General features: G+C 47.8%; 1 protein-coding gene across 7 annotated transcripts in view; it reads right to left on the reverse strand.

Moving 5' to 3' along the window:
- Arhgap22 (Rho GTPase activating protein 22) overlaps positions 1–20,572 on the reverse strand; it is a 160,295-nt gene that overhangs the window by 70,924 nt on the left and 68,799 nt on the right. For all 7 annotated transcript variants that reach the window (XM_087210571.1, XM_087210569.1, XM_087210570.1 and 4 more), the window contains one exon: positions 11,780–11,867. In XM_087210571.1, coding sequence (XP_087066697.1) covers positions 11,780–11,867 — 88 coding nt within the window. The remainder of the gene's footprint in view (positions 1–11,779; positions 11,868–20,572) is intronic.

Consider the following 20,572-nt stretch of genomic DNA (forward strand, 5'->3'; position numbering starts at 1 on the left):
AGCTTTCCATTTCTGTGACAAAATATCTGTGATAATCAATGGAAAGAAAGAAAGGTTTACTGTATGTAGCTCATGGTTTCAGAGGTCATAGTCTGTGATAGCTTTCTCCCATCACTTGGGGCCTGTGGCAGCATCATGGCAAGGGTATGCACCTCACGACAGCCAGGAAGCAAGGGAGGAAAGGAAGAGACCAGGATCCCAATACTTCCTTCAAGGGCTCAACTGCAGTGAACTAAGTTCCTTCTACTCAGCCCTACCTTCTGAAGGTTCCACCACCTCCCACCAGCTGGAGACCAAGCCCTGAACACACAAGCCTGTGGGGGAATTGAAGACCCAAACTAACAGATGTCCAGTACATGGCTGGTGCCTCCTTCTACCTTCTTTTCTAAAGAGAAACTCAACCTATTGCTTGGGAACCTCAGCTGTGAGCGTACTGCAGAGCATGTGAAATGGGGACTCATCTCCACTGCTGCCCGGCACTGACCAGTGGCCATGGATGGAAGCATCAGGCATGTGCCCAGACCCAGCCACACGGCAGGGATGTAGACTAGAAAGTGGCCACCGTGGTGGGTGGGTGATCATACTGTGTTTGTTACAGAGCACATTGGCCAAATTTCCAAAACCTCCACTCTGTTTTCAGGTCAGCTCCTCTAAGGAACAGTAGACCCACGGACTGTCAGAGTCACACAGTTTAGAAATATCACACCTGCTATTCTTTGGAAGAAATAAGCAACTAGACCCACTGCTTTAAACCTAGAAGCATTTTATCTGAAAAGGCTTCTTCTGGAGGTTGAAGAATAACACACTGAGCATATTACCTGAAAAGGTTTCTAACACATTCTTTGGAAATAAGTCTGTGCTTTCTCAAGTGTGCAGATGCTGGGCTGTAACAATGATAAGCTTTGTTTAGTACTTAACACAGGCCAGTAGCACCTTAAGATATAGGTGTGTCATATCAATAGCATGGCATAGGTACTTTAGTAATCCAAGTACTCTGGGAGGATGAGGCAGAAGGATTGCAAGTTTGAACCCAGCCTTGACAATTCAGCAAGACCCTCACTCAAAAATTAAAAAGTACTGGGGATGTAGCTCAGTGTGAATTCCCTGGGTTCAATCCCTAGCACTCCAAACAAAACAAAACCAAAAAAGACCCGCATCATTTGTGACCAGTTGTAGTGGTGCAGGCCTGTAATCCCAGCATTCTGGGAGGCTGGGGCAGAAGGACCACAAGTTTGAGTCCAGTCCAGGCAACTTAGGGAGACTCTACCTCAAAAAAGGGGGAAAAGTGCTGAGGACGTAGCTTATGTGAAGGCCCTGGATTCAGTCCTCAGTACTGGAAAAATAAAATAAAATAAAACAAAAGAACTTTCAGAGTTCTAGATTCACAGGAAATTGCAAAGAAATGTCCAGTGAGGTACCCTTCACTCGGAGACCAGAAAGCTACCATCCCAGCTGACCAGCACAGGATCACATTTAGCTGTGCCACTACCCTGTAATGACATCCAACCCCTTCACACCCACCCCTGACCCAAGGGTAGATACTTTCGTTTTCCTCTGTACAGCTGGGGAAACTGAGGCGCAGGGCACTTAACCCAGGGCACACAGCTATGAGCACTGGGTCTGGCTTTGACCCCTTTATCCGGGGACTGGAGAAGGTGGCGTGCGGTCTAGAGAGGCTCCCCAGAGAAACTGAGCACTGAAGCTGGCCTTCAGGATAGGAAGCATGACACTGACGGTGAGCAGGGCTGGACAGAGCCCCGCTGGGGTGGAGTGGAGGCCGGAGAAGCTGCTCCCTGCAGGACTGGAGCCAGGGGACACTGGCTGGCAGCTCTGGCCTCATACCTTCCTTCCTCGTCTCCCATCTCTTCCCTCCTCGAGGTCCTCCTCAGTTGGCCAGCACCCTGGCAGCCATCCCGGACTGCAGCGTTAGCCTCCAGGCCCTTGCAGGTCCAGCCATCCAGCCTTCCAGATGCCCCTGCCTCTGGCTCTGGGCCTGGCAGCACCCAGCTTCTGCTGCTCCTTAGAGCGATGGGGGGGGTCCCTATTACCCCACACTCAAGCCCACCTTCTCCTTGCCCCAAAGTGTGACCACATCTTTCTACACTATAGGAGCCTCCGTGGCTCCTCATTGCCTGTGACTGTCCAAAGCCTGACCTTGACACGAGGTCTTTGGTGATCTCACCCTTCTAGCCAACTTGACCCATCATCCCAGGTACAGTGCCACAGGGAAGTGGTCGAGGTTGGCCAGGCTGCCTCATGCCCCAGGACATTTGCACAACCTCACACTCCTCTTCTGAGCTCCTTATCCTTGCCAGGCACTGAGCACCAGGCTGACGTGGCGGAATGCAAGCCTGGTGTCCAGATCCACGAGCCCAGCCCACCACAGGCCAGACCAGGTTCTGGAGTCTGCAGAGGCCGGGCTGTGGGGTTAGGGCATCAGGGAGAAGGCCACTCTATGGAGGGGAGGCTGGGCCATGGCCCTGGAATAAAGATTGTGCTGTGCTCATGGAAGCCAGGCTAGCCCAGGCACTGCCTTGTAGGGCAGGACACTAAAGGTGCTTCTTTTTTCTCTCTTTTTGCAACTGTTTTATTTTAAAAATTATTTTAAGAGACATTTCTACTCTTCATGGACATGTAGAAATTGCACATATTTATGGGCCCTGGTGTGACCTTTCCATTGACGTGCACAGTGTATAACGGCTGGATCAGGGCCATCGAAAGATCCATCACCAGACATACATGGTATGATAAAAAATAAGATGAATGTTTAAATTTAACGTCATTACAGCAAAAGACACATTGCCATGGATCCCCATCAAGATGCCCTCTCACTTTGAACACACATCCCATCATTCTGAAGCAGTTCTGGAAATCTTCTTCTGTGCGTGTCTTTCATGGCCCTGTCCTAGCTGCCTCAATGTCTTGAATTGACTCAAAAAGTTTCCATTTCATGATCATTTTGACTTTGGGGAAGAACCAGAAGTCAATATGATGGATGAGGATACAACATAATGTTTTTATTTGATAGAAATTGCTTTAAATGTTTTGTATCATCAATTCAGGACACAGAGGCAGCCATATAAAGACTCTCAGGAAAGAAGACTTCCAGAACTGCTTCAGAAAGTGGCAGCAAGGATGGGATACGTGTGTTCAAAGCAAGGGAGAGGATTTGGAGGGAAATTAATAGTAATATGTCTTTTACTATAATAAAAATTTATCTAAACATTCAGTGTAGTACTTGGTAACAATGCATGTATCACTTCTTTGTGTTGGGAACATTTAAAACCTCTCTATAAGCTATTTTGAAATATTCCAGTGATTGCTGTCGATCACAGTTACCCTGCTGTGCATAGAACTTAGCACCTGCACCTGCTCACTGCCCTTGCCCAGCCCCCAGCCCCTGGGAATGACAATTCCCTCTGCCTCTTTCAGAAAACCTTTTTAGCTTCCATGTAGGAGACAGAACACATGGAAATTGTCCTTCTGGCCTGGCTGATTTTATCTGTTAGGGTCTCTGAGTCCATCCATGTCACCATGTGTGACAGGATCCTATTCCTTCACTACAAGTGCTTTTGGATTGGCCCCATCCCAGGGAAGTGGCTGCTGGTTCATCGCCTGACAGGGACTATGACCTTGATCTCAAGGATGCAGGTCAAGGCCACCCACCCAGGTACAGACCACCAACTCTTTGAGGCCTTCTGCAGGGGCATCCAGGTGAAGAATCCTCTCCTCAAAGGAGCAAGATTTGGTGGACGTGGGGGCCCAGAACCAAGCCCCCAGGGCAGTGTGTACATGTGCACCAAGACCATCAGCAGGGGCCACAGAGGAGGGAGGTCACTGGTCCACGTCCCCAGTAAGAGAGTGGATGTCCTGCCCCTGGGGGTCAAGGCCAAACCCAGGCCCCTGCCCTTCTTGTTCTTCCTTCTTCCCTCCTCCTATCTTTCTCCCTCTCACCTCCCTCCTCCTCATCTTGAGGGCTCTTGGTGAGCACCTGTCTTGCTCCATGCAGTGCCCCATCTCCCCCATCCTACCATGAGCTGTCCTGCACGGCACCACCAGACACGGGTGCTTGGCTAGCCCCTAAATGTGGCAGTTGTGACGGAGAAGCTGTGTGGCTCATCTAATTTTAATTCATTTCCATTTATATTCAGAAACCGACATCCCACTCCGTCACTGAAAAAGCTTCAGTGAGCTTGGAATAATGTGGGTGGGCCTACTTTTTCAACCACATATTTTATGAAATCTAAATACAGAGCAAGTACTTCCAATGAAAATTTAGTATTTGAATGGAAAAGTACTCTAAGCATAAAATACTCATTGAATTTAGAATAATTTTTCAAAAAGAATGTAAAATATCTTACTGCAGGCAGAGGGTGTAGCTCAGCATGCATGAGGTCCTAGGTTCAATCCCCAGCACCCTCTCCCAGATCTTACCAATGTTTTGTTGGTCACAGGTGGAATGATGTAGTGAATTAAATAAATTTTGTTATTAAAATTAATTTCACCTGTTTTTTAGTTTCTCCTTAAAAAAAAATATGAATCACTCACTAGGAAGTCTAGAATGGCAAAGGTGCACTGCTTTCTATTTCTCTTGAAGGATGCTGCGGTAGGACACAATTTTGGGCAAAGGAATCAGCAGCAGTCTCCTGCGCCACAGCTCCTCTTTCCAGGAACCCCGTGGAGTTGCCCATACCTGGTCCTGTGTTTAGCTTAAGTCAGGAAGAGGCCAGACTGCCAGTGGGGTGGGAGGTGTGGGCAGCATCTGTGGATTCCTGGAGCCTCCTGTTCTTGGCAGTGGGAATGGCTGGAGATCACAGCTCATTTCACTTCTGGTCATTATCACCATCTGGGAGCTGCAGCAGAACTCCTGGGGCTGCACAGGGTTGGGCTGAGACACAGGCAGGCTGGTACCAGGTGCCAAGGTAGGAGATAGGGCTGTATCAGCATCCCTCCCACTCTGTGGGGTCTCACTAGATCAGGGATGCTCTGGGCACGTCCGGCACAGGGCATTAGTCTCCTTCTCCACGGTAATCTGCATGCTGGCTCCCTTTCAAGGTCAGCCCTTAGCAATAGCAGGCAGTAGCTGGATAAGGACAGGGAGTTTCGAGCTCAGCTGGTGCTGAGGGTGGGACTGGAGGCTCAGCAAGAATCAGCCTTCCCAGTACACAGCACAAACCCCAGCATCCCATCGCTTGCTCCCCACATGCAGCTTCCCAGCTTCCTGCTGGCTCCTTATGCCCCCATAGTTCCCTCTGGCTTCTGCCCCCTGCCCTTGGGACCCTTCAGAGACACCCAGCCAGTAACTCGCCAGACAGATTTAGGGCTCTGGTCTGAGTACTGCTGTTAGCCCACCTGCTCCCCCATTGGTAGCATTATTCTAATACGGGAAGAGGGGGACCAGCCACGAGTTATGATGCTTTATTGATTACTTAATTCAGGATATTGTAGGGGCTGGCCTGCCTCTGGGCTTGCCCAGAATTTGGAAGCATCTTCTTCATGTGGTGGTCCTTCCTTGTGTATTCAGTGGGAAGCCTCAACTTGGCCTGGGCCCAATGCCTACACGGCCAACAAGCCTGCAGTCTGGGAGGCCCATGAGATCAAATCAAAATGTGGGGAATAGACTGGTTCAAAGTGCTGGGAGGGGCGGTTTGTCCCCGGAGGGCAGAATGCACAGGATCCTTGACAGGGAGCAGGGCCCCATATTCAGGGTTCCAGGGGCAGAGCTGGCTCAGGCTGCAGACCCACCTTCCATGCCCCCATTCCCACTCTTAGCTGCAGGATCCTGGCAGTGGCTCATCTGGTAAATGGGTTGGACAGGCCATCCCCAGGAGTGCAGTAAGGATGAATGCGGCAGGGTCAGTCCCCATCCTTACAAAGAGCACCATGGATACTGAGCCCCTGGCACCTCTGTGCACCTTTTGTCTATAACCTCAGGAGCTCAGCAACTCTCACTCGTGCAATGAAGGAATCACGTTAATTCCATCTTGAAATTCTACTCTCCTGGGACACTGTCAGGATGGGGAGGGGCCCCAACTGGGGTCAGGCTTGACTTGGGCCCAGAAAAGGGGATGGACTGCTCTTGAACCCTGGCAGTCACCTGGCACCTCTGCCTGCAGCCGAAGGGGCTGTCACTGCCCTGCTGTGCTTGACCACAGAGGTCGCCTGGGCCAGCTTCTCTGGTGACACCACATGGTCTGTGCCCCAGGATTCGCCATCTTCCAGGGGTGTTACCAAGGGCTAATGTGACCAACTTGGAGGAATGGTTCTCTCTCTTCCCCTCCACATCACAATTAGCTGGAGGAAGGGAGGGTGCAGGAGAGTTACCCTCCCCTAAAGTACAGTGGCCCAGGGCCTAGCCTCCTGTTGGAGATCAAAGCGCAAACCAACTTCTCCTGTCATTAGCCTGCCTGCTTCCCCCTCCTTAGAATAATCATTGTTGTTAATGACATATGGACACCCATGTTTATAGCAGCACAATTTATAATAGCTAAACTTGGAAACAGTTCATATGCCTATCAACAGATACACAGATAAAGAAAATGGGATTTTTATATACAAGGGAGCACTTCTCTGCCATAAAGAAGGATAAACTTGAGATTTTTTTTAGGTAAATGGATGCACCTCGAGACCATACTTTTTTTTTTTTTTTTGGTACCAAGGATCACCCTAGGGACCTTGGACTTTCGAGGCAGGCACAGGAACCACTGAGCTAAATCCCCAGCCCGAGACCATACTTTTTTTTTTTTTTTGGTACGGAGGATCGAAGTCAGGTCCTTGCGCTTGCGCAGCAGATGGCGAAACCACTGAGCTAAATCCTCGGCCCCCAAAACCATACTTTCAAGTAAAATAAATTGAGCACACAAGTTTAAATATTGCATTTTTTCTTTTGTATGATACCCAAAAGGTAAATGAGGAGCAAAATGGAGAACAGACATTGGGAAGTAGGAAGAGAGTGTCCATATGGGAAACAGAAGAAGGAAGGGGTGGGGGAAGGGAAGGGAAGGAAAGGGTGGGGAAGAGAGAGAGAGAAAGAGAGAGAGAGAGAGAGAGGGAAAGGGAGAAAATGGAAGGCAAAAAATGAGAATGAAACTTTTGTGAACAGGGAGGATAAGAAGGGTTGAAGGGAGGGAAGCGGAATGGGACAAAAAGAATTAAGATATACACAGGTACAAATTCTTTATGATGAATATAATCATTATATATGGCAAACATGCACCAATAAAAAGATGATCATCCCTGTTAGCAAAGCACGGTGACGGCATTGCCCTACTGCCCCTACGAGTCTCTCCTCACCCCTGAGCGGCCAAGTCTCAGTCTCTCCACCTCCGCTCCAGTATGGACTCAGCTGAGCTGGCTTTCAACAATCCCCCTGGGCCACCCTAAGGCTTGGGAAAGTTTGAAACCACTGTCTACTCCAACCTGTGGCTATGAAGGACACATAGGATGGGAAGCTGCTGCCATCAGGAGCATTAGTTTTTTGGCTTTATATACAAGAATACGTCCTACTGTGTCAAGATGTGAGATGAGGGATTTTTAGAGCAGCTAACCTGTCCTAGAACAACGTACAAAGAGTAAACATGAAGAGCCATTCCTCAGGACTGTCCCTGATGTTCCCTCCTTACCACTCTCTTCCAGTGTCCACCATGTGCTTATCCTTCTGGGTTCACTTCGGATCCCACTCCCACACTTCTGGTTCAAAGCTCTTTCTGGAGCTGGAGAAGTGGTGGGGTGTGACGGAGGCCGCTTCTGCCAGTCCTTCTCCTGGTGTGGGAAACAGGCAGGGGGAAGCAAGTCCTCCTTTGCTCCCCGGGGCAAGGATACAGCACCCTCACTGGCTGGTGGCAGTGTGAGCAGAGGCCAGGCTGCTGGAGTCCCCTCCCTACCAGCTCCTCTGGGCATGGGTAGTCCTCTGAGTTCCGGTCCCAGTCCCAGCTGAGTCCTGGCTGTGTCATCTTCCTCTTTGCCCCGGGAGAATTCCGGCAAGCACGTGGTCCCATGTCACCTTCTCCCTCAGCTCTCAGCCACAGTCCCAGGGAAGCCCACATTCTGCTCCACTCCAGAGATTGACCTTTGGGGCCAAGTGTGTGACTGCTCCCACCACTGCCTGGCAAAACCCTATTTGGCATGGGTCTTAAATTGACTTTCCCTGTCTGATAACCATGAAAAGCAAATCTTGTGAGTAAGTGATTGTCCATGCAAGACTCAAATGCTGGTCACCACTTTTATCTGGGTTCCCTAACTGTATGGGGGCACTGCTGCGTGCTTCCATGACATCAGGGAGCGCACTTCGCCTCTGCCCACAGCAGCGCCTCCCACTACTCTGGGCTCTTGCATCTGATTGTGAGGTGGCTCCGTGGCTGCAGCTCAGGTCAAGAGGAGAAGCTGCTCTAGTACTGGTGGTCCTTGTGACTTAGACGCTTTGGAGTCAGAGGTGTGGTCGGCTGAAGGGGTCAGCAGTGGGCAGAAGGCACAAAAGTCAGTTGTAGAATTGGCAGGTCCGTCCACTAGATGGCAGTCACACCATGTTTTCTTACATTTTTAATTTTAATTATCTTGAAAAATGGTTAAGTTTTATATGGTTGAAGAGCTCAAAAAGAACTATGACTTAAAACTTAAAATGAATGTAGCTGGTTTGCTGTATGATGAAAATATCCCTCTTTTGGGGAGGAGTTGGGTGGGGAGTGAGGGACTGTCTCATGCCCTGCCTGGCCTCTGCCTGCTGAACACTGCCTAGTGAGCGCAGTCGAGTTCACTTCCTCCCTTCTCCTGTCTGGTTCCTGACCCAGGCCCTGGGCCGGTCCATGGGCTTCACTGCTAGGCTTCTTCCTCTCTTTAGTTCTCTGTGCCCAGTGCCCACCACTCAGGCACCCTCAGAATTGTGCAGGGAGCCCCGAGGGTCTCCTAGCTGCACTACCCTCTCCCTAGCCACAGTCCCTGGTTCCTCTTTGCCTGGGCTTGCTCCCAGGGGACTGCACTCATGCACTCAGCATAGGTACCCAGCCTGCTTCTGCCCCAGCTAATTGTCGTCAACCTAATGCCTAATCTGCTCACCATGCCTGTGGCTCAGGAAAAAAATGTCTGATTCTTTAAGGATAGAGTCTGCCCTGCCATCTCAGCGCCCCTGGAGGCTGGCTTTAGCCTAGGGCCACACTAGGGGACCAAGTGGGATACTGCTGTGATTTAAGGTAGGATTGTGCGAATCTTATCATTAGTGTTGCTGTTGTTAATTTTCAGCCCCAACAAGGCCCACAGCTGCAGGCGTGGTGGTGACAGAAAGCCCAGCACCTGGGGACAGGGTGACCTGGGAGGGCCAGGTTCCCCTACCTGCCAGCTGTCTGACCTCAGGAGGTCCATTTAACCTATCTGGGTTGCCACATTTTCATGGGCTGTGAAAGAGGGAGCTCTGCCAGCTGCAGCCTGAACCCAGCACAAGCCACAGGAACAAGCACCCCAGATCCCATCAGACCAGGCTGATGGGAGGCCCCAGAATCCAGCGCCCCTGGAGGGAAGAGGGAAGAGAGTTCCTCCAAGGCCCGGGGCACACTGGTGTGGCATCCTGCTTTGCAGACAGATGCACAGCACTCTGCAGAGGTGATCCTTGCCTCTCCCACCTGCCCCTGCCCCAGTTTCCCTGAGCCACTCCAGCAGTGGCTGAGTGTTCAAAGACAGCTTTGAGGACCTGCATGAAGGTGCCGCTCAGCCAGGCCATGATTGCTGTGCTTGGGAGAAGGGGCTGGAACCTTCTTTCTCTGGACCTTGCAGCCAGGTCGGAAGTGTGTGGGGGCCCCTAAGGAGCTTCAGGGAAGCCTGCACTGGATGCAGCCTGGGAGCACGGCTTGGGACGCCAGGCAGCCTGTGGTGTGCATGTCCTCACCCACACTGTGAGGTGTGAGAGGATTTTGGGTCACTGTGAGAGCAGGTCTGTTTAAGCAGCCTCAGACTGGGGTATTCACCCTTCCACCCTGTGACCCCTGCACTGCTCTAGGTCTCTGCAGGGTCCTCACCAGCAAGAAGATCCTCAGGGGACATGGCCCCTGGACCTGGGGCCTCCCACTCGAGGACTGTGAGTGGAATAGACTTTGTTCTTTATAAATCACTCAGTCTGTGGGATTCAGTTACAGAAACGGAAAGAGCACTCAGTTCCAGCCCCAGCACCATGACCATCTAGTGGTGTGTCACCAAGCAAGGTGCTTTTTCTTTCTTATCCCCAGTGCCCGTTTTTGTAAAATAGACATTTAAAAAAATCCCATTTCTTTGAGCACTGTGGCTGGCAGAATAGTGGCCCACACAGACGCCCACCTCCTAGCCTTGGAACCTTGTAATGCCACCTCGTGAGACAAAAGATGCGCCCTCTCCCTGGTCACAGGAACCCTTATAAACAGCTCTGCCTCAGATGCCAGAGCATGGCGGAGACACAGACGACGTCCCTGACAGCCTGTAGGGCACACACTCGAACCTGTCTAACTTTCAAACCCCACTTTTGGCTTCGGCCTTGCCCCTCGCCACTCCCCAGGCCAGGGCTGCACCCCAGATCCTTGGCTCCCTGTTTTTCATTCCTCTCTGGCTTCACTGCAGCAACCTTACTGCTGCTCCAATCACCAAGCCTCCGTCTCCTTCACCCTGGGATCCTTGCGCATGCTTCTAACATGCAGTTTAGTACCAAGATCCCTGCACAGATCAAAGGAGTCCACGGAAGCCCCAGGTACGTGGGCGTCACACAGGAAGCCTGAGGTTGGGAAGTGTCTTCTAGCACCTCAGCCCAGCCTCCCGGGATTCCTATCATAGGCCAGGAAAGGAAGCCACACCCTGGCCCCAGGCTTGGCTTGCTCCTTCCTGCTCCCTAGGGCCTTGGCTTGCTGGCCTGAGCCTGGGTGGGTCCACCCCTCGCCGGACCATTTCATCAGGGGTGGCTGCTCACTGGCTCACAGATATCCAGGGAGGCGCTGCACCTCATGTTTTCTCAGAAGGAAGTGCCCTCCCTGCCTGACTCCTGGACACTCACTCTTCCTGTCACGCTGGTGGCCTCTTCCCTGTGACTGTCACCATGGGCCTTCTCTGTCTGCCGGCATGGTCCATGAGGGCAGGCCAGGAACGATTAGGGTCTGGGTAAACTCTGCAGGGCGCAGCTCTGGCTGGCTGGCTGGTGGTGTTGGTGTGTGTGTCTCCAGTCCCCGCCCCTCCCGCGAGACACCCCTAAGGCCGGCTCTGCACCATCTCAGATATCACCTGGGCCACAGCCATCTGTCACTAGCACACCTGGCTGGCTCCCTCCCTTCTCCAGCCTCCTTCCCTGCACCTTTGCCTTACTCCTTGGGGCCAGCTCCAGAATAAACTGCTCAGATCCTTGTCCTGGGCTCAGTGTCTGGTGGAAGCCAAGCTAAATCAGATCCTGCTGGGCTGCAAAACCCAGCCCCACAGTGAACAGATGTGCTCACCTGGCAGTCATTTTTACTTAGTTCAGCAACAACCACAGTGGAAAACATGGAGCTGTGAAAACTATTTTGTAACTGTTAACAGGATAGCACTGTCTCCCTCAGATGTCCTGGTTGACCAATTTCTTCCCTTGCATTTATCATGAATTAAACAATTCAGATAACCACTTGGATTTCTTCCCAGTGTGCAATGCCCTCTAGATTGGTCCCCCACTTTCGGGTCATCTGTGGAGACCATGCTAGTGTTCCCGCAAGGACGAGTCTCCTGGGATCTGCCCTCCCCAGGCAGGGCTGTGGCAACACCCTCTGACACCCTCTCGGGGCCACTGAAAGATGCTCAGTCCTACCTGGGCTGATCTCGAAGAGGTGCTTTCCTGGATCCTCGGGGCCAGGAAGAAGTTCAGTCACTTGAGTCCCTTGTAGAGAAATAAATCCCTAAAATGGAGACAAATACAAACAGGAAACAAGCTGCTGGGGAAAGGGTCCTCTCTTCAGCCCCCAGGGAGAGGACAGCTTTGGCCTTGGGGTGAGGGGCCCAGCCAACCAGGTCCTGGGAGGACAGTTCAGGTCCTGGGAGGAAGTGTGGTCTCCTCTCCATGGCAGAGGACCAGGCACAGAAGAGGCTCCATGCCAGGTAGGGAGGGCCCTGTGACAATACCCACCACTGGAAGAACTCTGTCCACTGCGGGGCCAGTACTGCCTGGGTAAGGCAAGGAGAGGCAGGCCCGGGGCTATGACCCATCACCCCACAATAGGCACCCATCTTCAGTCTTTCTGGGACAGCAGGGCTGTAGCTTTAGATGGCAAGGACAGGAAGCCTGCATCTCGGGGTGAGGCTCCTGGGTGACTGAGGACAATGCGGTGGATCTGTAAGTCCAATACTGCAGGTCCTGGTAGGATGAGCTTTCTTTTCTTGTCTTGATTGTATCTATGTGTTTAATGAAAGCTTATTTATTTATTTAGTGTGGTGATGGGATGGGACCCAGGGCCTTGTGCATGCTACATGATCCTCTACCACTGAGCTACATCCCCAGCCCAAGGTCTCATTTCCTTACCTATAAAAAGGGAGTCAGCTACCATGCACACAGAGAGACAGTGCCACCTCCCTCATATAAGTGAGTACTGTCATCCTCAGTATCCTGGGGAGACTGGTTCTAGGATGCCCCAAAGACACCCAAATCCAAGAATTTCTTCTCTAAAATGGCATTTCTCATAAAATTGCATATAACACATACATCCTCCTATAGTCTTGAAATCATCCCAGCTGAGTTATAATACCTAATGCAATGTAGCTGCTATATAAACAGTTACCAGACTACTATTGTTGCAGGACATAATGACAAATCTGTACAGGTTTGGTGCAGACACAAGTTCTGTTTGGAATATTTTCAACCTGAGGCTGGATGAACCCTTGATGTGGAGCCCGAGTATTCTGAGGGCTGACCAGATCCATTTCAGGGTGTGTCCTATCATGTGGCATGCAGGAGGCCTCCTTTGTCCTTCTGCATGTCAGTGACTTTGATCTCTGCTGAAGACTTCCTTCCTTTCCTCCAAGCTCAATTTTGCTCAGCTCAGACCATGTAAGTCTTTTTGGTCCTCTCCATAGGAAGCCACTGAAAAGCCCATTCTATTCTTTTCTTTCTTTCTTTCTTTCTTTCTTTCTTTCTTTCTTTCTTTCTTTCTTTCTTTCTTTCTTTTTGGTACTAGGGATCGAACTCAGGTCCTTGTGCCTGTGAGGCAGGCGGTGGAACCACTGAGCTAAATCCCTGGCAAAAAGCTCATTCTTGAAGTTAGCTTCCTGGCTTGAAGTCCTGGCTCAACCACAGGTAGATTGCTTAAACTCTGTTCCCCTGTTTCCTTTCCTAGGAGACAGGAATCGTGGCAGCACTTTGGTATTGGCTGTGGTGAGCACTGGGAAGTCCTTGGCCCTCACAAGCCAGAACGCTGGAACAGTGGCTAAGTCAATCTCTACTGTCATCGTGTTGGTCCTCACATGTTGGGTGGACAGCACCCCTATGTCTGCACCCCATACCTGGCCACAGAGCACTCCTCTTTCAGGCAAGAAGTAATCCATGCAAAGCTTCCCATAGTTCCTCAAAGTACATTATGATTCCAGCTTCACAGGACAGAAAACAACACAGAGGGGCCAAGCCGTGGAACTGCAGCTGAGCCAGCCTCCCTCAGGGAGATCCTGGCTGCAATGGGAACCTCCCTCATGACTGCTGGCCCCTGAATTTCAGGGACACTTGGAAATGCCATTTAGGTAATGGGAAGACAGAATGATGCCTCTCCCCACAGATGTCGCATTAGAGGGGTTATGGTCATAAACCAGAGAACCAGCTGGTAATCACTGTAACCAAATTAACTGTTCCCTGCTTGCTGGGGAATCTGGAGCTACTGGGAATAAATGAGGACCTGGCCCTAGGATGAGGGAACCAGCTTCTAGGGGTACTGGGTAAAACCATCACTGATTAACAGGATGTGTCCTGGGTATTCATTGTATCAGAAGCCGAGTCTCCAAGTAATTCTGAGTAGTTTTTTCTTATCTCTTTTTTTATGCCTTAGTATCTGTCATCCATAAAATGCGAATAACAATATTAATGTGGACATTACTTTCCCTCCAGCTGAGTGGAAAAGCAGAAATAGCTTCTCTTTATGGAACTGGTGCTACAGCCCTCGCCTTTAGCTTAAATTACTGGATTTCATCTAGGGGCCCATGGGGTGGGTCCTACTGGTGCCGTCTTCCAGGGTTAGCAGATGTATGTGGGAGAAGCAACATGAGGATGAGGGTGAGCTGGGATGTGGACCTGGCCCGAGGCTGGAGCCCTGTATCCCAAGGGGCTTCCCACATGGGTGACCACAGCCACTCACTTTCTTAGCTTGCAAGATGCCACTGTGGAGAGCCAGGCTGTGGCTTTGGGATATGCTGCTCACCTTGTCTGCAGGTGAATCCCAAGGTTCCCTTCCCACTGCAAGGGGTCCCTAGCACTGATCCTCAGCGGCACTGACCCTGTGCCTCCTTCACATCACTAGTGATACTCTCCGGCAGTGAGGGGGGTTAGGGCAGGGGTGGAGGTGAGGAGTGGGGTGCAGAGGGAGTCTGTTGTCCCATTATGTGTAGGACACTGGTTAGGATTGTGATTTGAGGACATGTACAGAATCGGAATAAAGCACCCAGCTGCAATGCTGGGGGTGGGTCTCCACCTGGAACTTCCTTCCCAAACCACCCCAGGCTTATTGAAACACAGGAGCTGGGCTGGTGTGTCGGTGTTTAACAATGGTCTCCTGTGGAAAGTAAAGCATCCTGATTTGTAGTGTTTGACCAGACTGGCACAGGACCCTACCTGTTCCTGATTCTATGTGTCTGGGAAAGTAGGGGACCTGGCCAGGAGTGAATGGTTAAACTAAATGATTTGGCTGCAGGGCAAAAGCACACAGGCTCTGTGAGGAGTGAATGGTTAAACAACAGCAAGTTTAGATCAGTGAAGCATGTTGTGTTTGGACATGTCTTTCCCCTTCCCCAAGAAAAACTGCCTAGCCTTGAGACAGCTCTGGCTCCAGAATGCTTTTCTCCTGCTTTTTTCTCTTGCACTGAGATTCTGAATAAAAACCAGAGAGTTCTCAGCTTGGTGGCATTTTCTTCTCCCAGAGTCTCCCTAATGGCTGGGTGCTCTCAGTTGAGAAAGAGCCCCTCTGGGCCTCTTGGTGATTGAACTAAAACTAAATCTCTTCTCCCACTAATCTTTTTTTTTTTTTTTTTGTACCGGGATCGAACTCAGGACCTTGTGCTTATGAGGCAGGCACTGGAACCACTGTGCTAAATCCCTGGCCCTCCCAGTAATCTTTTTCATTCTCTATGCTGCCTGGGGTAGCTCACTGTGACAAGTGGTGCCCACGAATGAGGAAAAGCATGTTGCTGCAGATCAGCATAGAGGACAGACCACCCAAGTCTGGACAAGGAACATGGACGAGTCTGACTCTTCATCCCGGTGAGGGAACACAGGCAGCTGTGGAATAGCCTATGGGAGGTCCATCAACCCAGAGGGCTTTTCACTGTCCAGCTGCTGAGTGAGTGGAGACATTTCGTTTGTTTCTCACTTTGTTCTTTTACTTTCAGTTCTCCTGCTTTGCCTACCATCTGGATCGAATTTTAAGGAAAAATAATGTAAACAATATTTACAATGTCTTTAAAAAACATCTGGCTGCTGGGCCACAGATTTAGCTCAGTGGTTCCACCACCTGCCTCACAAGTGCAAGGTCCCGAGTTCAATCCCAGGTGCCAAAAGAACCAAAACCCAAACAACAACACCAAAAAAAAAAACAAAGAAAAATATCTGGGTTCAAAAAAAAAAAAAGAATAAATAAAATGAAAATTTTTTAAAAATGGGAAAAAAGGCAGTATCTAAAAATTAATATTTTATTTAGGCTCATGCATGAGGTTATTTGGTCACTGTAAGTGTCTGATTTTTTTGTGTGTGTCAGTTTTACTGCTTTTAAAATAACAGTTTTGTGTGTTCTATAGCTTCTGGATGGATGGAGTATCTAGGTAAGAATAGGCCACTTAAAAAATGGGGTGGGATGTGTCTCCCTCTCCCCTAGGATCCATTACACACAGCCATAGACTTTCATGGTTGAGTGGAAGATGGCAAAGTAAATGAATTTATTTGTCCAGACCCAAACTGGACTCCAGAGGCAGAAAAAGTGAGGCCTTGGTTTATACTCTTGAATGAGTGGTGCTGATAGGCACACTGGAGTTGAGAAACTGTGTCTTTATTTTTAATCATAGGAATTTGTCCCCACATTACAGGATTTTTGGTTCCATTTTATGTTTATCTCTTGAATACTAATGAAAAAACTTTCAAATTATTACATATAGATAACAATAGGCATTCTATTTATAAAACCAATTCTGATACCATTTTGATTGAAAAGAAGTGTATCACCAACTTTATTTATTTATATATTTATTGATTTTATTTTTTTGAGACTGGGCCTCACTGTCATCTACGCTGGCCTTGAACTCACTGTGTAGCCCAAGCTGGCCTTGAACTCATGGCAATCCTCCTGCCTCGGCCTTCCGAGTGCTGTGCCACCATGCCCAGAAGACTCACTAGCTTTAAGGGCTTATCTATTTTAGCAACTGATTTAAATTAGCCCACTCTTAAGCTATGTAAATCAAAAGGGATTTGAGTTAATATCATGGGTGTCTATTTATCTATAAATCAACGTAAGTAGGACTTTTCTCTATAAACCTTTATTAACTATTATCTGTTAACATTCTACAGCTCAACTTCTAAGACAACCATAATTGATAAAAAACAACAGTTCCCCTGATTCAACCTCTCAATATTATTGCTGATTTGACCTGTGTTGTGGAGACTCTACAAGTGATTAAAATTGCCCTTATTCATAATAAAAATGATAAGATGCTCTTTCATATGATCCCTATCCCTCTAATGGAGGACAACGCCAATTTCCTTACAAACTTTCCTCCAACTCTGACATGGTAAACATGTTACCAATATCCCTCACAACTCCATGAAACAAGCTGTTATAGAAGAGCCTATGAGTGAGCTCCTCAAAACCCAATTTATAGGGCGGGGGATTTAGCTCAGTAGTTTCACAAGTGCACAAGTGCAAGGACCCGAGTTCAATCCCAGGTACCAAGCAAACAAAAAACCCCCAATTTATAAAACAGAAAAGGGGGGATGTGGATCAATATTTGGACCAAGACTGTAATTTAATTTGATGACTTTAAGTTTTTACAATTGTGATTCAGAAGGTTTCACAGCAGTAAAAAAAACAAAACAAAACAAAACACACTGCTCAAGCTGAGCCAATGCTGCAATGCACAAGATTTCCCTTCTCTTCTGAAAACCTGTTTCTTACAAAGATTGAGTAAGTTACTTGCGTCTTCAAAATTACAAAAGTTGGGCTGAAGATTTAGCTCAGTGGTTTCATTGCCTGCCTCGCAAGCGCGAGGTCCCGAGTTTGATCCCTGGTACCAAAAAAAAAAAAAAAAAAAAATTACAAAAGTAAAAAAAATTCCTTATCTTTCTGAGTTTGCTGACATATAAACCTCTAGTAAGTGACATGGTTTATTTGGCTCATGTTCTTACCTCACTTGTCTTGATATAATTCCATGGAAAAAATCCAAAATTATCTCTTTCCTTTAATGACAAATCATATACAGATAAAACATAACTGCAACCTCCCAGCCCCTTAAGGGGCTGTGGGAGGGACTGTGGCCATTCTGGCTATTCCAATGGTTGGCACCTGTTACTCCACAAATGGTATTTCCTGATGAAATAATTTCCATTATATATAGTCACCCATATCACCGATGGTAGTATTGTATTCCTACCCAGCCCCAGTGGTCTATAAATAATGTCTCTCAATTAAACATTCATATTATGGTACTCAAACAAAAAGCCAAAGCTTGGCTTCTCACTAATCTTACAAGAGAATGGATAAAAAAATTCAGCCCTTGAACAAATTACCTCAACACTTAAACTTATCAGGCAAAATGTTTTCTGAACATTCATTATATGACAGCTACAGGGACAACCACTGTGGTCACCTTAAGTCATTCCATTCAAACTGCTCCAACTATGAATAGCTATTTCTAAAATATTACCTCTGAGCTGCTAACACAAACCAATATTGATGAAAAAAATCTTACAGTAACTTAATGCCCTTAAGGCAATAGTTGGTTAGCTCAAGAAGCATCAACAAGTTCTTTGGACATAGCATCAGCTTAGTAGTGATGCCAGTTACTGTTCTGTGTGCATCACCCCTATCCCAGCTAACCCTTCGGAGGCCTAGGAGGAGGCTCAACACATGCTTCATGGTGCTTGTCATACAGATCTTAATGGGGAGATTGCTAATCTCCAGAGCTAACTATACACCCAACTTCATTAATTACAAATAGAAACTCATGATATCATTGTCTTAGTGATATTGACTACTGGCTGAACCCCCAAAATTGTTTTTCTGGCCTCAATCTTCACATTTTGATTCTTACTGCTATTGGAATTATCCTTTTATTGTTTTTTCTTACAGTCCTCAAGGCCCTTTGTATGCTCTTTCGGTGGACACTCCATACTGAGCCCGTGATGACCTTCCTGCATCAGTCCCAATACCCATCAACATTATATTCCTCTATTTCTCCCCAACCCTAATTTTGTAAAACAAAAAGCTGGGAGATGTGGGGGACCTGGGCAGGAGTGAATGGTTAAACTAAATGATTAAATTGTGGGGCAAAAGCTTACAAGGCTCTGTGAGGAGTGACTGGTTAAACAACAGCAAGTTTAGATCAATGAAGCATGTTATGTCTAGACATGTCCTTCCCCTTCCCCAAGAAAAACTGCCTAGCCTTGAGACAGCTCCAGCTCCAAAATGCTTTTCTTCTGCTTTTTTCTCTTGCACTGAGATTCTAAATAAAAGCCAGAGAGTTCTCAGCTTGGTGGCATTTTCTTCTCCCAGAGTCTCCCTAAAGGCTGAGCGCTCTCAGTTGAGAAAGAGCCCCTCTGAGCCGCTTGGTGATGGAGCTGAATCTCATCTATCAGTTATCTTTTTCATCCTCTACGTTGCCATTGTCACTCACTACAACAGGTGAATTTGCATTTCTAGGGTTTTTTTTTTTTTTTTTTTTTTTTGGTACCGGGGATAGAACTTGGGTCCTTGCACTTGTGCAGCAGGCAAGGAAACCACTGAGCTAAATCCCCAGCCCTCTAGGTTTTTTTTTTTTGATGCTGTTGGCACCAGGGAATACACTTATCAGTGGTCTAGGGGTACTGAGAGAAGGTAGCCAAGGGCTGGTGGCTTTTCCATGAGCTTATTCCCAGCCTCAGTTTCCTCATCTGTACCATGGGGATAATATTAGTATCTACTTTGTGAGGCTGTTGTAAGAATGAAATGATCTGTTATTCACCCCAGTGCCATGGAGGCTGGGGTCAGGGCTGATTCTGGGCCTTGGACATGTGTCCATCACAAGGATAATGAGCACCTGCTTCTAACATCTAGGTGATGCCCTCAGCTCTAAGTCCTGGGACCTCTGAGGAGCCCAGAGTGGGGTCAGCACAAGAAATATTACTGATGATAAAAATGATGTTATCATAACAACCAAAGGGCTGATTCATCAATAGAATACAACAGTCCTCAAAGTTTAGGTAACTAATAACAGGTCTTCAAAGTACATGAAGCAAAAACTGTTAGAACTTCAAGGAGAAGTAGATAGCATCCGATGATAGTGAATATTCTAATATCTCTTCCTCAATCATTGACAGAACATGCAGACAAAAAAATCAGTAAGGTGATAGATAACCTGAGAATTCACTGTCAGTCAACTTGACATAATTGCTGCCTCTCTCAATGGTAGAATACACATTCTGTTCAAAAGTGCATAAGACTTTCACCAAGAGGGCCTCAGATAAGCCTCAATAAATAAACAATTGAAATGCAACATATCTTCTGTGATCATATGGAATAAATTAGAAATCAGTAACAGAAAGATTTCTAGAAAGTCACTGAATATTTGGAAACTAATTAATACACTTCTGAATAATCCATGGGCCAAATATGAAATCAAAAGGAAGTACTTTGAATTGAATAAAACTGAAAACACATTTAATAATGTGCGAGTTGCCCCTAAAGACATGGTTAGGGGTAAATTATACCACCAAACGTTTACAGAAAAAAATGAAAAGTCTCAATCCCAGGAATGATGATGCACACCTGTAATCCCAGGACTTGACAGGTGGAGGCAAGAGGATCACCCCAAGTTCGAGGGCAGCCTGGGCAACTAGTGAGTTCAAAGGCAACCAGAACTATATAGCCAGACCCTATTTCAAAAACTAGGGAAAAAAAGTCTTTAATCAATGTCTTCAACATCCCTACAGGAACTAAGCAAATAAAATCCAACATAAACAGAAGAAAGAAAAATGAAGATCTGAGTGGCTATAAATTAAAAAATAGAAAAATAATAGAGAAAAATCAATGAAACCAACAGCTGGTTCTTTGATGAGATCAATAAAATTGATATGCTTGTAGCCAGTCTAATTAGGAAAAAAGGGAAGGAGATAAGTTATCAGTATCAGGAGCAGGACAGGTGTTATCATTTCAGGTTCTTCAGTTATAAA

This window comes from Heterocephalus glaber, unplaced genomic scaffold (genome assembly GCF_053883595.1).
Source record: "Heterocephalus glaber isolate CG9 unplaced genomic scaffold, H.glaber_assembly_v1.0 deba00001150, whole genome shotgun sequence".
NCBI lineage: Eukaryota > Metazoa > Chordata > Mammalia > Rodentia > Bathyergidae > Heterocephalus > Heterocephalus glaber.